Below are 18,542 nucleotides of genomic sequence, written 5' to 3' on the forward strand. Positions count from 1 at the left end.
CCGTGTGAGTCTTCCACAAGCCTGCACATATGGACAATCACAGAAACGAAAACAGACTCCCAAGAAGTTCTCTCTGTCACATATGCACATCGATTAAAAACTGATTGGGTAAATACATAGCCATAAGATAACCAGCAATGAGAATAAATGTAAAGCAATAAACAAAACAAAACAAAGAAGGTATTGGGATCTCAAATCAAGGGAGAACAGATCAATTTGAAAAATACTGTGAAAGTATAACATAAATAAGTGAAAGAATATATAGACAGCATGTTAAAATAAAAGGAAAATATAAGAAATACAGATATTTGAAAAGTAAATAGAATTTTAAAACATGATGGACAGAATTGAAATTAATATCTTAATAGATATCTCAAACAACTAATTAGAATAAAGAATTAGTGAACTGGAAACTTGCAGGAATCACTCAACATGTAGTACTAACAGATAAAAAAGTAAATCATAAGAAAGATTAAGAGACGTGCAGAAAGATTGAAAATGCCAAATATTTATAGATGTTCCGAAAGATAGAAAAAGGAATCTAGGGAAGATACAGTGAAAAAATTAATGTAAAGAGTTAAAGAGTGGAAGAAAGGCTTGAGTCTCCAGATTTAATGAACAATGTACCCATCTACCGCCTACCTAACTTAGGAAATAGAACAAACCTGTATCTTTGAAGCTTGCACAGTTAAGATAGACTGGGTTATGGTAATCAACAACTACAAATCTCACAGGCTGAGCTTGGCAGACATTTATTTCTTAGTTATTTTAAGTGTCTGAAGTTGGAAAGAATGAAAGTAAAAATTCACGAAGTGGAAAGGTGAAAAATAAGAGTGATTAATTAATATAGCCAGGTGCTGGAAATAATAAAAATATAAAATAAGCAGAATTTCTTAAAAATTGCTATTTTTATTTCTATGAAAATAATTTTGAAAACTTTATAATTTTCTAATTGATCTTAGGAGAATGAAAGATACAATGTCAAATTCAAGCCTTTAGAAATTTGAAATAGCCCAAGTCTCTGGGCTCTATTTAAATAGGCAAAATCTTTCAAACTGTAAAGAACACATTGTATGATGGAATATATAAAGAGATGAAACTCTACTCAATTAATTAGATGAAACTAGCCTACTTCTGGTAATAAACCTTAGGACAGCATCAATAAAGTCATATCTTAATATCTTTTTTTGATAAGGAATGAAAAATCTTTGAAGTGTCTCTCAGTCAAATAATGAATAGTAGTAGAATAATTCAGTGTGATTAAGGAGAGATAATTTCAGGAATATAAGACTGAGTCAGTATCAGTATAATGACCACAGTAGAATGTCCAATTATAAAACCCATGCAATCATCTCAGAGTATGACAAAATGACATTTGGTAAAATTGAACACGCATTCAAGATGAAAGTAATAATAGCAGTCACAACAACAGCAGTATAATTCTTAGTATTCTGGGGATAGAAACATTTTTTTATCATTATATTCACCTATTCATTCAATTATTAGTTAAGTTACTTAATAAGTATTTATGAAATGTCTACCATGTTCCTGCTATTTGCTTAATAAAAGACACACAATCAACATGGTAATGAATCATGAACACTAGCTGAGAATAGGCAAATAACTAGCAGTTGCCTGACCAGTCGCCTTCTATTATGTCTGCTTCAAACACTGCTAAACTCTTAGAGGGCTCTTTCTCACTGAACCTGGATGTGATCTCAGAATTCTTCTAAAACATGATTCTCATGGCAACCAGCAGTTCCTATTTGATTGGACTTGGCATACCAAATACAATGTACTCATGGCCCCTCAACAACTATTCCCATCTGGAAACCTAGGAAGGATCTATTACCAGTAGTTAACGTGCCTTTTTATTTTCAATGCGATATGCCATATTAGGACAAGTGAGTAATAGGAGATACAAAAGGGAGACTGCTTTTGAGAATAATTTGAGAATTTTCACCACTTTAGAATATTGTCTTGAAGGGAGAATTGTAAGGGAGAAGATGAAGATGATGAGATGTTAGCAGTGTCATAGTTTGTGTGGATGGTTGAGGAAGTCCTGGCTGTGGGTTTTATTTGCTCTGTGAAGAAGGAACATAGTTAATCTGTGAATGTGCAAAGGTAAAGAGTGGGAAATTGGATTTGGATGGAGAACTTCTGAAATAGTCATGGATCAGAATGGAAGAGGTTCAGATGGTACTAAATCAAAATTGTTTTGCAGTTTGGGAGACACAAGTGAAATTTATATCAAATGTTTACAGTTAACATCAAATAGGACAATAAAAATAAAATGCTGATCACTTAAGCTGGCATATAGAAAAGACTCTTATCTGTCTACCATCTATTATCTATCATCACTCTTTTTTATTTATTATCTTTTTCTCATCTCAATATCATATTTTCTCATGTCAATAGAATATTATTATTTCTCTTTCAACTACTATGATATATAGAGCATGACTTCAGAGATGTAGAATAAATCTCTGTTTTTGTCAACATACTTTTACGTATTATTTTATATACTACAGTCTGTTTTAAATATCTGTTTATGCCTCCTGATTGGCCTGCACCTTTTTAGAGCAGAGTCTGTCAATTAGTTCAATTCTTAATCCCAGACTCATGTCTAGAAAACTCTAAAAGTCATTAAGAATCTGTGGACTGAATGAAATAGTTAATTGTGTATGTCATAATCAGAAATTAAAACCAAGGCTTTTACTGTATTTCCTTAAGTGTGGGATGCTTACCACAAGATGTGTATCAGATCATTTTATGTGGTTTATAGACATGACATTCGATAGTATTGTCTCACACAGTGAAAAATACGTTTCCTTTCCTCTTTCAGTTATTTTCCTGTCTTTTTGGTTATTATATGATGAGAAGTCTCTTTTGGGGGATTACATGTCTTTAACATCCAATATTTACTTGTTAAGGAATCTTTTAAGCAAAAAGAGAACACCTCTGAGAGCCAGAGATTTCAAATGGTTACTATATGTGAGTAGAACTTAATAAATTTTTTTTCAGTATTTTATCCTGACAATGGAAAAAATACCAAAAGTCAAATTCCTCATCTATGTCTACCGCTGGGCTAAAAAAGTTGAGGGGGAGGGATTTAATTGTTACTATTTGTCATGCTGTAAACATCCAAATATTATTATTATGAAAGATTTTCTCTCTGTTTTTCAAATATGTTGGTGCTCCATGACATTAATTTCTGATGGATATGAACCTGTCCCTTTTTCTGTGAGGAAGTTTACCCAGTCTCTATGATGCTTGGTTGTATCTCTTGCTCTTAATTCTCTGACTTGACTTTATGGTTTTTTTCTTCTTGTTCTTTTTGTTTATTTTTTCTTTTTGGTCCCTTCTCTTTTCTTTTTCCTCTAACTGATCATAAGATAGAATTTCCATGATTTTTTTATTATATATATAATCACAGAGTTCTATATGTACTGTACTCTGCTTCTGAAAATGTGATGACTATTAACATTTTTAGTTCTCTATAAAATGTTATGTAAAGTAGCCTAGATTATTTTCCTCCTGTGAAGTTGTAGTAGAGAGTAAATTTTCTCTTCTTGTAAAGGCAAAAAATGGATTGCATTATATATTTGTTCAAAAAGAAAAAAGTGACAATTTATTTTCCCTATTTGCTTAATTTTTCTGTGCCATTTCAGTTGCAGAGGTAATGTTTCTTAAAGATACAGCTTTATGGTTTTCCAAAATGCATAAAATTTTAATTGTAGATGAATTTTAAAGGAAAAACAGTATGGTGTCATTAAAATCTTTCAGAAAACATTTAGAATTCTGAGATAAGCTTCTAGTCAAAAGTATTTTGAGGAATTTTTCTTCCAGGTTAAGGAACTAATTTTTCTTTCTGGTGTTTTAGTGACTTTGAATCAACCATAAAATTATATCGTACAATGTTTCTGCTCTGACTAATCACACTGTTAAGGTAGTATGTTCTCATTGTTTTAATTTCTTTGATAGTTTATGTCATTCATTTCTCACAAATTGAAGCAATCATCCTGAGGCAGAAGAAATTTTATTTTGTGTGAGAGTACACAAGGCCATTTTGCTTTTTTGAAGGACGTTTCATATTTTCTCTCTAAAAGCTACTAAATGATCACATTTATTCTAAAAATTCAGAGTGTCGGAAAGCTTTTCCACAAGGACACTTTCTTACCTAGCACCTTTCCTCAGTGTTTGTTGTGAAGGCTTTTATTTGTTTCATTAAAATCATACCTTGCTGCATTATCTGTTTTTCACTCTGAATCAGGAAGCACGGAGAGCCCTTAAAAAAGTTCCATATAGGACATTCTACCCTGGTGTCTCTCAGGATGATCCAGTTGAAAGTTCTTATGATAATTCTTATGATAATTCTTCTTTCTAGAGCCACCTTTAAGTCAAAATATTGTCACAAAATTAGATGTGGATTATATCATTGTCTTTCTGGCATGCAATAGCTTATTCCAAAGTTTGCAAATCTTTTCTTTCAACTCTGTACATCCGAATCATAACAAAAATACCACTTTAAACATAGCTAGACTTTGTTTACTCTTATTGGTCTATCTGTGGTTTGTTTTGCAGTAATAAAAAAGATTAGAAACTAAATTTAATGAAACACAGTTAAATGTTACATTTATCAAAGATAGAAGGCTATTTCTGAAGACAGTTTTCACACTTGCTCTGGGCAGTGCACACTAATGCAGTACTTAGGCCATTGTTATGGTCAAAAGTATCTGGAACCTTCTAGTTTACTCCCGCCCTCAACAGAAAGAAGGTTGTACACTGCTGTTGTCACACTCAGGAACAGTGCTGATCAGATGTCATCTCAGATTATATAACTTTTTTTTTAAGAATTTATTTATTTATTTGAGAGAGAAAGAGCACACAAGTGGGAGGAGGGACAGAGGGAAAGGGTGAAACAGACGCCCCATTTGTTGAGCAGGGAGCCAGATCTGGGAATCCCGGGATCTGGGGATCTGGGGATCCTGGGATCCTAGGATCATGACCTGAGCTGAAGGCAGCTGTTTAACCAACTGAGCCACCCAGGTGCCCCGGGATTATATAACTCTCTACAGTAGTCACTGCTGTGGGATTGTTGAGCCCAATGGTCAAGAAAGAAGCCTTGAGACACTTTATGGTGCAAAAAAATTATTTTATTATAGTGCAGGGACAGGACCCACGGCCAGAAAGAGCGACACTGAGATGGTGAGCAGTGACTGATTACATACATTTTAGTTAGCAGGTTTTAGAGTGAGCATAAGTCTCTAAGGATTTGCAAGAAAGGCTTTCAGGACCTTAAGAGGCCAGCTGCTGTTAAGATAAGGTTACTTTTAGTCTTTAATAAAACATTAAGTGTTAAGGCATTATGGCAGTCATGTTTTTTTTTTTTTTTTTTGTCATGGGTTTTTTTGAAGCAGGTCACACTATGAATGTTTCAGGTATCTATCAGTGGGTGGCAATCTAAGTAGATTTAATTTAAGCCACATTTTTCTTGACTTTGTTTTCCTCATCAATAACCATGCCACCTCAGAATTAATATTGTGAAAATGTCAATGTTACCCAGGGCAATGTACACGTTTAATGCAATCCCTATCAAAATACCATGGACTTTCTTCAGAGAGTTAGAACAAATTATTTTAAGATTTGTGTGGAATCAGAAAAGACCCCGAATAGCCAGGGGAATTTTAAAAAAGAAAACCAGATCTGGGGGCATCACAATGCCAGATTTCAGGTTGTACTACAAAGCTGTGGTCATCAAGACAGTGTGGTCTGGCACATAGATCAATGGAACAGAATAGAAACCCAGAAATAGACCCTGAACTTTATGGTCAACTAATATTCGATAAAGGAGGAAAGACTATCCACTGGGGAAAAGAATCTTCAGTAAATGGTGCTGGGAAAATTGGACATCCACATGCAGAAGAATGAAACTGGACCACTCTCTTGCACCATAAACAAAGATAAACTCAAAATGGATGAAAGATCTAAACGTGAGACAGGAGTCCATCAAAATCCTAGAGTAAAACACAGGCAACACCCTTTTTGGACTCGGCCACAGTAACTTCTTGCAAGATACATCCACGAAGGCAAAAGAAACAAAAGCAAAAATGAACTATTGGGACTTCATCAAGATAAAAAGCTTTTGCACAGCAAAGGATACAGTCAACAAAACTAAAAGACAACCTACAGAATGGGAGAAGATATTTGCAAATGACCTATCAGATAAAGGGCTAGTTTCCAAAATCTATAGAGAACTTCTTAAACTCAAAAAAAAAAAAAAAAAAAGAACTTCTTAAACTCAACACCAAAGAAACAAACAATCCAATCATGAAACGGGCAAAAGACATGAAGAGAAATCTCACAGAGGAAGACATAGACATGGCCAACACGCACATGAGAAAATGCTCTGCATCACTTGCCATCAGGGAAATACAAATCAAAACCACAATGAGATACCACCTCCCACCAGTGAGAATGGGGAAAATTAACAAGGCAGGAAACCACAAATGTTGGAGAGGATGCGGAGAAAAGGGAACCCTCTTACACTGTTGGTAGGAATGTGAACTGGTGCAGCCACTCTGGAAAACTGTGTGGAGGTTCCTCAAAGAATTAAAAATAGATCTGCCCTACGACCCAGCAATTGCACTGTTAGGGATTTACCCCAAAGATTCAGATGCAATGAAACGCCGGGACACCTGCACCCCGATGTTTCTAGCAGCAATGTCCACAGTAGCCAAACTGTGGAAGGAGCCTCGGTGTCCATCGAAAGATGAATGGATAAAGAAGATGTGGTCTATGTATACAATGGAATATTCCTCAGCCATTAGAAATGACAAATACCCACCATTTGCTTCAACGTGGATGGAACTGGAGGGTATTATGCTGAGTGAAGTAAGTCAGTCGGAGAAGGACAAACAGTGTATGTTCTCATTCATTTGGGGAATATAAATAATAGTGAAAGGGAATATAAGGGAAGGGAGAAGAAATGTGTGGGAAATATCCGAAAGGGAGACAGAACATAAAGACTCCTAACTCTGGGAAACGAACTAGGGGGGGTGGAAGGGGAGGAGGGCGGGGTTCGGGGGGAATGGGTGACAGGCACTGAGGGGGGCACTTGACAGGATGAGCACTGGGTGTTATTCTGTATGTTGGTAAATTGAACACCAATAAAAAATAAATTTATTTAAAAAAAAATAAATGCCACCTTTATGATGTATTGATATTTTTGAGTATGGAATAAACATTTACTATTAGCTTTGGGGAGGAAATCTAAAGAAGTGAATTGACATACCAAAGGAGTTAAACATCGAAGCTGCTTTGTATTCCTACTAGTTATAACCACGAAAGAAATGTACATCTTATAATTTTAAAATTAAAAAAAAAGAGCTAATGTTCTCCTGAGTAAATGCAGATGAATCAGTAGAAAATGTTTTGAGAACTCATTGATTTCAGACTTCCCTCTAATGAGGCTGGAGTTCATTACTGTTACTGTTTCAAACATAAGCCATATATGATTAATAAGTTACTCAATATGATACCTGTACTAAGTAACTTTAAAAGGCTCTTAAATATTTCTTGGAGCTATGTGGTAAGTCACAATAAAAGCAGTTAGTTACAATAAGGATAGGCATGGTTTAGCTGAGTTGGTTAAGAGATGAAAAACAAACCAGTATTACAGGACTGAAATGAACAAAACCAAGATTACCCTATCTGGGAAAGTTCAATGTTCTAATTTCTATAACCTCAAACTATCATTTCTTATATGAACTCTTAACAATTCCCAGACATTAACTTCATCTTTTTTTAACTTTATGATTTGCACTAACCATTATTTATCATATATGTTTTAAGATTTTATTTATTTATTTCTGAGAGATACAGAGACGGAGGCAGAGACATAGGCAGAGGGAGAAGAAGCTCCCTGCGAGGAGCCTGACCATTATTTATCATATGCTGTATAATTTCATTTTAACCATTCAGAATGCAACATCTTTACTACTGAATCTAAGAAATTAATTCAGTGATACCTTCAAAGGCGATCAAAATCACATTACATTTATAAAAAAGCATGGGAACAGGACAATGAACATTTTAGCAGGAAAACTATTTCAGAAACTGGGAATGGCTTTTGTATGGAATTATGGGAGCTAATAATTGTCTTGGTTTCCTAGTGCTGCCATAACAAAGTACCACAAACTGGGTGACTGAAGATAACTGAAATTTATTGTCTCACAGTTCTGGAGGTGAGAAGTCTGAATGTAAAGTCTCAGCAGGATCATGATGCCTCGAAAATTTGTATTAGAGGGGCACATTGTTTGCCTCTTCTTAGCTTCTGGTGATTTGCCAGCAATCCTTGGCATTCCTTGGCCTGCTGCTGTAAAGTATCATCTTTGCCTCTGTCATCACATGGTGTTCTCACTAGTATCTGTGTTCAGATTTTCCTCTTCTTATAAGGACATCAGTCATATAATTGGACTCAAGCCCACCCTCCTAACCTTATCTTAACTTGATTGCATCCTTAAAGAACCTACTTTCAAATTGTAAGAGCACATTCAGAGGTGCTCAGGGCTCAACATATCTTTCAGGACATCACTCAACTCACAACAATAATTAAAATTTACTTTTAAGTTACAATTTTTAAACTTATTTTCTTGAAAATGTAGGGCAGGGGGATGCCTGGGTGGCTCAGCCATTTAGTGCCTGCCTTCTGCCCAGGGTGTGATCCTGGAGTCCCAGGATTGAGTCTCACATCGGCCTTCCCGCATGGAGCCTGCTTCTCCTCTGTCTGTGTCTCTACCTCTCTCTCTCTCTCTTTCTCTCTCAAATAAATAAAATTTTTTAAAAAGAAAAAAAAATGTAAGGCAGAGGACACAGCAATAAAGAGAAACCAAATGCTGTGGCAAAATATGTTAGATGTTATGACTTTAAATGGGAAAGAAGCTTTCAAAATAAATTTGGACACTTGTTCTTGAAATCAATATAATACTCAATTTAGTCCTAAAGTCCTAAGGCCTTTGGAGTTTTAATGAAAATATACAAACAGGGGACACAGTACATTAACTTACTTTTAGGGGCTAGTACTATTTTAACATTTAAAAAACATAAAAGCAGGATGCCTGGGTGGCTCAGCGGTTAAGCGCCTGTCTTCTGCCCAGGGTGTGATCCTGGAGTCTGCGGATCGAGTCCCACATCAGGCTCCCTGCATGGAGCCTGCTTCTCCCTCTGCCTGTGTCTCTGCCTCTGTCTCTGTGTCTCTCATGAATAAATAAAAAAAGTCTTTAAAAAAAAAGAAAAAACATAAAAGCAAAAACAATGACAGTGAAAAAAGGAACATTTATAAGACAATCTCTCAAGCAGCGCAGGTGGCTCTGCGGTTTAGCGCGGCCTTCAGCCCAGGGCAAGATTCTGGAGACCTGGGATCAAGTCCCATGTCAGGCTTCCTTGCATGGAGACTGCTTCTCCCTCTGTTTGTGTCTCTGCTTCTCTCTCTCTCTCTTCTCTCTCCCTCCCTGTCTTTCATGAATAAATATATAAAATCTTTAAAAAAATAAAGACAGTATCATATAAATTTAGATAAAAACTTATTCTTTTTAAATTTATTTATTTTAGAGAGAGAGGGAGAGAGCATGGGGAGGGGGAGGAGCAGAATACTCCCCACTGAAAGAGAAGCCTGATGGATGCAGGGCTGGATGTGGGGCTGGATGGGAAGCTGGATGTGGGACTAGATCCCAGGACCCTGAGATCATGATGGGAGCTGAGGCAGACACCTAACCAACTGAACCACTCAGGCGACCCTAGATAAAAACTTCTAAACAAAGTATTAAAAATTGAAGTCAAGCAATGTATATATAAAACATGATGAAAATAGGTTTATTCTGCTAATATAATTGATCTGACATTTTTAAAGTGCTGATAGAATTTATGTCATGAATATTAAAAAGAAAAATGGTGATTTCAGTGTTTGTAGAAAAAAATATCTCAGGTAAAATGCAGCATCTCTCTTAAATTTAAGAAAAGCTCTTAGTATTTTAAGAAAATGGAACATCCTGACTTAATAAAGAGCAGCTCAAAAAAATCTACTGCAATTGATTAAATGTTAAAAGCATTTCATTTAAACACATGAATAAGACAAGGATGGCAACTACTGTGATTAATATTCAAAATTGTATTGAAAACCATAGGGAGGCAGTAAAATAAGAAAGAGATAAATACTGGAAATGATAAAATAAAACTATCATAACTATTTCTTGCAAATTCTGTACATAGTAAACTAAGGAATATAAGAAAAATCAAATTGCAATACCAACTGAGAAGAAAAGATTAACAAAAGCCGTGCAATGTATTAGGAAGACATTTTTTGTATATTTTTTTATTGTAGTTTGATTTGCAACATATAGCATAACACCAAGTGCTCATCCCGTCAAGTGCCCCCCTCAGTGCCCATCACCCAGTCACCCCATCCACCCACCCACCTCCCCTTCCAGTACCCCCTGTTTGTTTCCCAGAGTTAGGAGTTTCTCATGTTTGTCACCCTCTCTGATATCAAAGAACTCTCAGGGTAGTTACTAAAGAGTACTTAAGAAATGGAGACATGGATTTTGCTCAGGAGGACTGAGATTCAGTAATTCTACTGAACAAAAATGAAAGAAGACTTACAGAAAAAGACCATTTCCATTTCTTTGCCTTGAAGCTTAATACTGACTGTAAATGTTCCTAAATAATCAGAGGTAAACAGAAAACATAATGAAATAAAGAGCTGACATTTTTCATGAATATGGACTTCATGGTAAGCCATACACAACACAAGGTAGAGAAGAAAGGGAGGTTCCGCCTTTCTTACAACTATCTGGATAATTTTTTTAAATGAAAAATTTTGCTAAGATCTATGTGGATAGCTATGACTATGTAGGCTTATAAAAATGTCCCACACAAAATGTGGTGAATTTCTGCTTTGCTTTTACATGTGCATATTTTATTGCAGATACAAAATTTCTTTGGTAACAGCTGGTCTTTTAATGTCCTCATTATGACCAGTGAATTTGCAAAAGCAGATGAAATCCTTCTGTAAGCACAAGTAAATTAGAAATTAAAAAAAAAATGCTTGGGCAAATCCCTGAAATCAAAATGTTTTGTTAAATTTTCCTGTGTTTTAGTTTTTAATAAAGACCACATGATAGAAAGCTTAAAAAAAGATTAATTCAAATGTGTCAGTATTCACCTAAAATTGTAATTTTAATTAAGATCTTTTTTTTTAATTTTTATTTATTTATTTATTTATGATAGTCACAGAGAGAGAGAAAGAGAGGCAGAGACACAGGCAGAGGGAGAAGCAGGTTCCATGCACCAGGAGCCCGACATGGGATTCGATCCCGGATCTCCAGGATCGCGCCCTGGGCCAAAGGCAGGCGCCAAACAGCTGCGCCACCCAGGGATCCCTTTAATTAAGATCTTAATAGTTCTTTGTTGTGGCACCAACAGGCTGATTTTAAAATTAACTTGATAGAGAAAACGGCCAAGAAGAATCTAATTGAGTGATTTGATGTTCCACTTAGCATCACTTATTATACAGCTTTTAGTAATTAATGTAGTGTGATATTGATTCAAGAATAGACAGATGGATTGATAGAGTAGAATAGAAAGCCACACACAAAAATATGTGTTTCTGTGTGGAACCATGATATTTGAAAGTAGTGCAAGACAAATTAGTGAGAAATGAGAACATTCTCAATAAGTGGTGCTGTAAAAATTGGCTATCCATAGATAAAAATGAGTATGGATTCCTATCTCACATCACATTTGAAAATCAATTTCAAATAGATGAGGGACTTAAATCTGAGAGACAAAAGTTTAAAACTTTTAAAAATATACAAGAGAATATCTTTATGGCATTGGGGAAGAAAGGCGTTTTCTATTTTAAGTTAAAAAATTATAATGAATTGATAAAGTTAGCCTTAAAATTTAGACAGTATTTTCATCAAAGTCTAACATAATGAAAGTAATTAATACAAAAAGTCCTGTTGGGTCACCTGGGTGCCTCAGTCAGTTAAGCATCTGAATTGAATTTGGCTTCAGGTCATGATCTCAGGGTCCTGGGATGGAGGACTCCCCACATTGGACTCTATGCTTAGTGGGGAATCTACTTGGGATTCTCTTTCTCTCTCTCTCTCTCTCTCCCTGCCCTTTCCCCCCTCAAATAAATAAATAAATCTTTAAAAAAAATCCCAAACTTGAGAAATCCATTTGAACATAGATAATAATGCATTAGCTTACAGAATATATTCAGAACTCCTGAAGTAAGACAGAAAAACATAATCCAATAGGAAAATGAGAAAAAGACATGGTATAAATAGGCATTTTATGTAAAAATAAGATGCCCAATCAATATATAGCAGATGCTCAACTAATTAATCAGGATAATGAAAAATGATAATGAAATACCGTTTCATACCCATCAAGTTAGTCTTAGAAAAATAATGGACATTTGATTTTAAATCTCTTAATGTGGCCTCCTACAAACTATCAGACTGACAAAGAGCACACACCAAATAACACATGACTCATACATTCAGAATTAGTAGGAGGCAAGAATGGCATGAATTTCAAATTACTTTAAGTTTGAATATAATCACCAAGTTCCAACAGAGCTGCCATTGAAGCTCCACTTCCACGGTAAGTCTGTGGGCCTGGAGAGAAGGTTGGAGAATTTAAAAATCTTTGATGACAAAAGAAAGGGGATCAGGGCATGGATGAACTATGAGAAAAAAAGAAATCTCTCTAGAAAGGCAAAGTTCTGCAGTAAGTGCTGACTCACCAAATGTAGCTCTGGAAATTCCCAGAGTCTACACCACCAGTCACAGGGCCGAAAGTGACCAGAAGTAGCAATGTTTCGGTGACAGAAGTTAAGGAAAGAAATGATAGCACCCTTGCAGATCTAATAGGAAGCTAATGCAGAATGAAATGAAAGGAAGATGGCTGTAGGAATGAAAGAGAAATACAACCCACCAATGCCTGCTGTCTCCCACTGCAATCAAGAATGCTGTACTTTATGGCAGTGACAGAAGAGTATGCTGCCGAACTAGAAATCCATTTCATGAAATGCCTAGAATAAAGGAGAGAGAGAGAGAAAGCTTATTTCAAATAAAGCTATGTAGCAAGAAAACAAAAATACAAATCAAAACATTTCAGAGAAAAATTCTCCCAGGGAAAAAAAAATTGAAACAGAAGGACTCTATAATACAACACTTGAATCTGAATTAAACAAGCACTCAGACACTCAAACAAGTACTTGGAGATATAAAAAGCCCAGCTATCATGAGAAATTAAAAAAAGAAATGCAGGAGGAAGAGGAAGAACAGAAGAGGGGCCAAAGGGGGAGGAGAAGGAAGGAGGAGTGGGGAAAGGAGAAGAAGGGGAGTAGCCATGCGATTAAACTAAACAGAAAATTTGAAAAATAAGTTCAATGTGCAAGGGCACTGTCTATTAATATTGAAGATATGCATGTGGATATGTATCACAGAGAACTTCTATTTGCTCATTATGAGAATATGAACTGCATATATATTTTGGACAGCAGTTTGGCATTACCTATTAAAATAAAAAACATCATGCTCCACACTTGGTATTTGAAGCTTTCGCATCAGCATGTTCTAGAGCAGGGATCTGCAAATCACAGCTCATTGACCACATCTAACCCACTACTTTATTTTGTAAATGAAGGTTTATTGGAACAAATCTGTGTCCATTTTTTATGTTTTGTCTTTGGCGGCTTTTGTGGAAAAGGGAAAAAGTTGAGTAATTGCAAAATGTAGCCCACAATGCTGAAAATATTTACAGTCTCATCCTTTGTCGTAAAAATTTACAGATGCCTGGTCTAGTGAGACCTTTGTCCATATGAAGAGGCATGTATGACAATGTTCATAGTAAAAGAGCTGAAAACACTGTAAATACTCAGCACCTGTAGAATAGACAGCTAAATTGGAAGAATATCCAATGGGCTACTATAGACTAGAGAAAAGGAAGCAAATTAGTGCAACAATACAAATGAATCTCCAAATAAACTGTTGAGTGAAAAAAAAGGATGTATGAACATTATTTTTTTTATCTGTGTCAAGGTTAAAACATATGAGGCTGAACTATATGGTGTCTATGGAATCACATATGAAATAAATGGTTAAAGTATGGAACATGTCAAGTTTTTCCTATGTTTATCCTTGAGGACAGAGAGAAAACAGTCTCAGCCACTCTCACAAGGAGTTTCATGGGTACTTATTGGTCTTATTTTCTTTCTTTAAATTGATGGTGTGTCCAAAGCTGTTTGATTAAATTGTCATTTGCATTATGACTTTTTTTTAATTTTGAAAAATCACTTCAGATCCCAAATCAAATGTCATTGTCTTTTTAACAAGAGAAAATTTCCCTAACACATTATATTATTTCCACAAATTATTTTTTTACTCTGTTTAACACACTTATCATATACACTGACATGGAAAAATTTAGCTATTAGCTTATTTGTTACATGTTTCTGAAAGAATTAGTTGGATAGAGATATATACACACACAGAATTATATTCCATATACTTATAGGATAATTATAAAGAAGAACACAGTAGATGTTACATGACTGATGTTAAATGTTCTTGGTTAGGTCACTGCTTTGTTCCCTGGCCAGCTGGGTGATCCCATCATCTCAAAGTTTTTACCTGTGGAATGGGAATCATAAAAATCTCTGCCTTTCTTTTTAGTGTGTATAAATTTAAGAAAATGCTTTAGAGTCATTCGTGTAATACTGTCATTGTCTCTTTAACATTCCAGCATGTGATATCTGTATGTCTTTGTTTCAGGTTGTATGGTAACCCAGGCAACATTGACTTCTGGCCCGCCCTCATGGTTGAAGACCTGATCCCTGGTACAAGAGTGGGACCAACACTTATGTGCCTGTTTGTTACCCAGTTTCAGCAGCTAAGAGATGGAGATAGGTGAAGAATTATCTGTTATAATTATCAAAGATAACAAAATATAGGTGTACAATAACATTATAAGTGTGATTCCATACTTTCTGAGATTCAAAATATTTTGAATATGAGAAATAACAAATAGTAACTGGTCACAGAATTTTTCTGACTATTGATAATACCAGATAGCATTCATATTTGTAAATTCTTATAAATCTTTGTAAGAAAAAAAGAAAAGCATAGGAAAATGCTGTCTAGGAAAAGCATAGAAGTCAGTGGTTACGAGGATGCACTAGAGTCACTACCATGCATTGAAATCTGAGCATCTTTACTCGCATCTCTTTAACTTCATGAAGCGTGACACCTGGAACCTGTTCCTCATCTGTAAAGTCTGATTAATAGTAGTATCTTAGGTTCAGAGATTGTGGCAACTGGAAATGATGTTGGCAGTGCAGGAGCTGACATCAGGCCTGCAGCTCCATCCCTTCATCCTCATGGAAGACCAATTGACCAGACCTCTCTGCAAAACTATGAGTTAAAGGCATTTACTAGTGGAAAGATAACTGGGAATTCTTCCTAAAAACCTCTTGGTTTGTCCTAAAGTGTTGATTGTAAATCAACTTGAATTCATGAAATTATAAAAGACAGTTGGCAGAAGATGTAAGTTCATGTAATCTCTTCGTTGCAAGGCTAACTAAGTATAAAAACTAAGAAAACTGAAAAACTAAGCAACCCTCCCAGGATTGGCATGGGACACACTATTAGCTCTCTTCTATTACTTGAACCAAATGTGTTCCAGGGCATTCGCTGTATCATCCAAATCACTAGTATAATCTTGGGTAAGAGCTAGGATTCTTGTGAACCTGTTTGACAATTCAACCATTTATATTATTGCAGAGATTAATCATGTATAAAAGACTTAAAACACTGCTTAGAACTTAGGTTTTAGTTAAAGTTTTACTAAAAAATTATTCTTTACTTAAATTTGTTTCTCCCCAATCTCTTCTATTTATGAATTATAAAGAAAGTAGTAACATTTAATTCCTTTTGTTGCACATTGGCAAACATTCATAGTGTAATATTTCCTTTTAATTTTTATAAATTAGTTTTAGCACTCCGAATTTATTACAATACATCATTGGGCTAATATGTTTGAGTGATAATAACTTAAGAATATATGTAGTCAAAAACTAAACAAATTTGGAAGAGCTTTGGTTTTTTGGTGTAAGCTGTCTTCCTCTTTTGTGTGTTTACTAGGGCTACCATAACAAAGTCCAAAAGGTGGGGTACCTTAAATAATAAATGTATTGTCTCATAGTTCCTGAGTCTAGATCAAGGTTGGGAGGGTTGGTCCCTACTGAGGCCTCTCTCCTTGAGTTGTGGATAACCAACTTCTCCTTTTCTCTTCACATAATCTTCCTTCTGTGTGCCTGTCTGTGGCCATATTTCCTTTTCTTATAAGGACACTAGTCATATTGGATTATGAACTTAACTCCCCCATGACACCCTAATGACCTTATTTTTACTTAACTACCTCTTTAATGGACCTGTCTCCAAATAAAGTCATGTTCTGAAGTACTGGGGGCCGGATTTCAACATATGAATTTTGAGAGGACACAACTTAGCCCATATACATGTGAGGGGCAACAGTCTTTTGCTTCCTATCTTACGTTGTATGCCTAGCATGAGAAAAGTGTTTGGTATATGGTACTGAAATACTTCCTGAAGGAATGAACAAGGTGTCATTTTAATAGTGTTTTAAAACTGAATAGTTTCATTTGAAATCAAATGTATTTATTCTAATTAGCCAATAGATATTGTGAACTAGTGTGTATTAATAATTAACCAACATTTCCCTTTTAGGCAAATATGTCAATATTAAATTGTTCAAGTAAGTTCTAAAGTTAGTTTATGGGATTTTAAGTTAAAAAACATATTTTTAAAAAAATTTTTAAAAGCTTTACTTTGAATCATTTTGTAAAACTTGAATAGAAAGTGATAGTTCGGGATCCCTGGGTGGCGCAGCGGTTTAGCGCCTGTCTTTGGCCCAGGGCGCGATCCTGGAGACCTGGGATCGAATCCCATGTCGGGCTCCTGGTGCATGGAGCCTGCTTCTCCCTCTGCCTATGTCTCTGCCTCTCTCTCTCTCTCTCTCTCTGTGTGACTATCATAAATAAATAAAAATTAAAAATAAATAAAAAAATAAATAAAATAAACCAAGTTTCCTTAAAAAAAAAAAAGAAAGTGATAGTTCAAAAGCATAGGATTTAAGAACTTTATAGAATATTGGAGGCAATTCAAAGCACGCTTAGTTGGAGAACACACATAATCCTTTCCTTATGTTTCTCCTTCACTGAGCTCTTTGCTGTTCTCACTGCTCGGCATGTAGCTCAGTGCAGTGCTCCCTCAGCCCCTCACTCTGCGCCTCTCCTTGCTGACCACCAGATTCTGGTAGGAGAATCCTGGCGTGTTCACTCCCGCACAGCTCACTCAGCTGAGGCAGGCGTCCCTGGGCCGTGTGCTGTGTGACAATGGTGACAACATCCAGCAAGTCCAGGCCGATGTCTTTGTGAAGGCAAAATACCCACAGGATTACCTGAGCTGCGATGAGATACCGCAGGTGGATCTTCGAATGTGGCAAGACTGCTGCGAAGGTCAGTGAGTGTATAGTCAGCCTATCTGGATTTGCATATGTGCACACTTGTGTGATTTGTAGCGTTGAAGGCTCTGCTTCTTAAACAAAGGTGCACCGAGGAAAACACTCGAAAGAGGGTCTTCTTCCTTTAGCAATCAGACAGATGTTGGAGAGGGCAAAGGGAAAGCCAGAGGTTCCACCTCCCAACCTCCTCCATTTGGATCTAGCCTCGTTACAGTGGGGAGGGCCCAGCAGAATGGGGTAGAACTTGGTGATCAATCTGGTGTCTAGTTCTCACTGCCCTTCAGATGACTGTGCCAAACATCAAACTACAATCATTTGGGACTGGATATATCTACTTCCTGGGGGTCAGCTGACCACAGAGAGGAGAAAAGAATCATAGTAGCTCGGATAATTTAGACTAGTCTCTATAAGGTGTTGCACCCATGTTCATTGGAAATTTGGGGATGTCTTGATAGAACTAGAGAACTTTCTCTAGTGGCACAACATAATTTGCCATATCTACTGTGTCACCTTTATGAGCAAAACTCTACCTAAGGTGCATTATAAGCATCTATTTTGTCATCACAATACCTCTTAAGAAATGTGGCTCTATTCTCCTTTAATAAATAAGAAGAATATGGCTCAAGAGTGTCAGATAACTTGGAGTAAGTGGTGACCTGGGGCTAGGGAAAGGAGGTATGTCTGCTGACACCTAGAAATGAACTAAGACTTGATGGTTCTGAGCAGAACATGTGAGCTTCCACATGTGAGCACATATCTACCACGGGATACCACACCTGTGTCTCTTCCTGCCTCTGCCAACACCTAGGCCACAGTGGCCTCGTACCTGCCATGGATAGAGACTATGGCCCTGGGAGAGCTTTGATATTCTCTGAGAAGGAAATGGCAGATCCCGTCAAAGAAGTGGTGCTTGCCATTCACAGGAG

At 36.2% G+C, this 18,542-nt stretch overlaps 1 protein-coding gene across 1 annotated transcript in view; it reads left to right on the plus strand.

Moving 5' to 3' along the window:
• The window catches only part of PXDNL (peroxidasin like), a 428,332-nt gene that overhangs the window by 378,800 nt on the left and 30,990 nt on the right, over nt 1–18,542 (plus strand). The window contains 2 exon segments of the mRNA XM_055318359.1: nt 14,847–14,981; nt 17,403–17,611. Coding sequence (XP_055174334.1) covers nt 14,847–14,981; nt 17,403–17,611 — 344 coding nt within the window.

The sequence above is a fragment of the Nyctereutes procyonoides genome, unplaced genomic scaffold, assembly GCF_905146905.1.
Source record: "Nyctereutes procyonoides isolate TBG_1078 unplaced genomic scaffold, NYPRO_anot_genome, whole genome shotgun sequence".
NCBI lineage: Eukaryota > Metazoa > Chordata > Mammalia > Carnivora > Canidae > Nyctereutes > Nyctereutes procyonoides.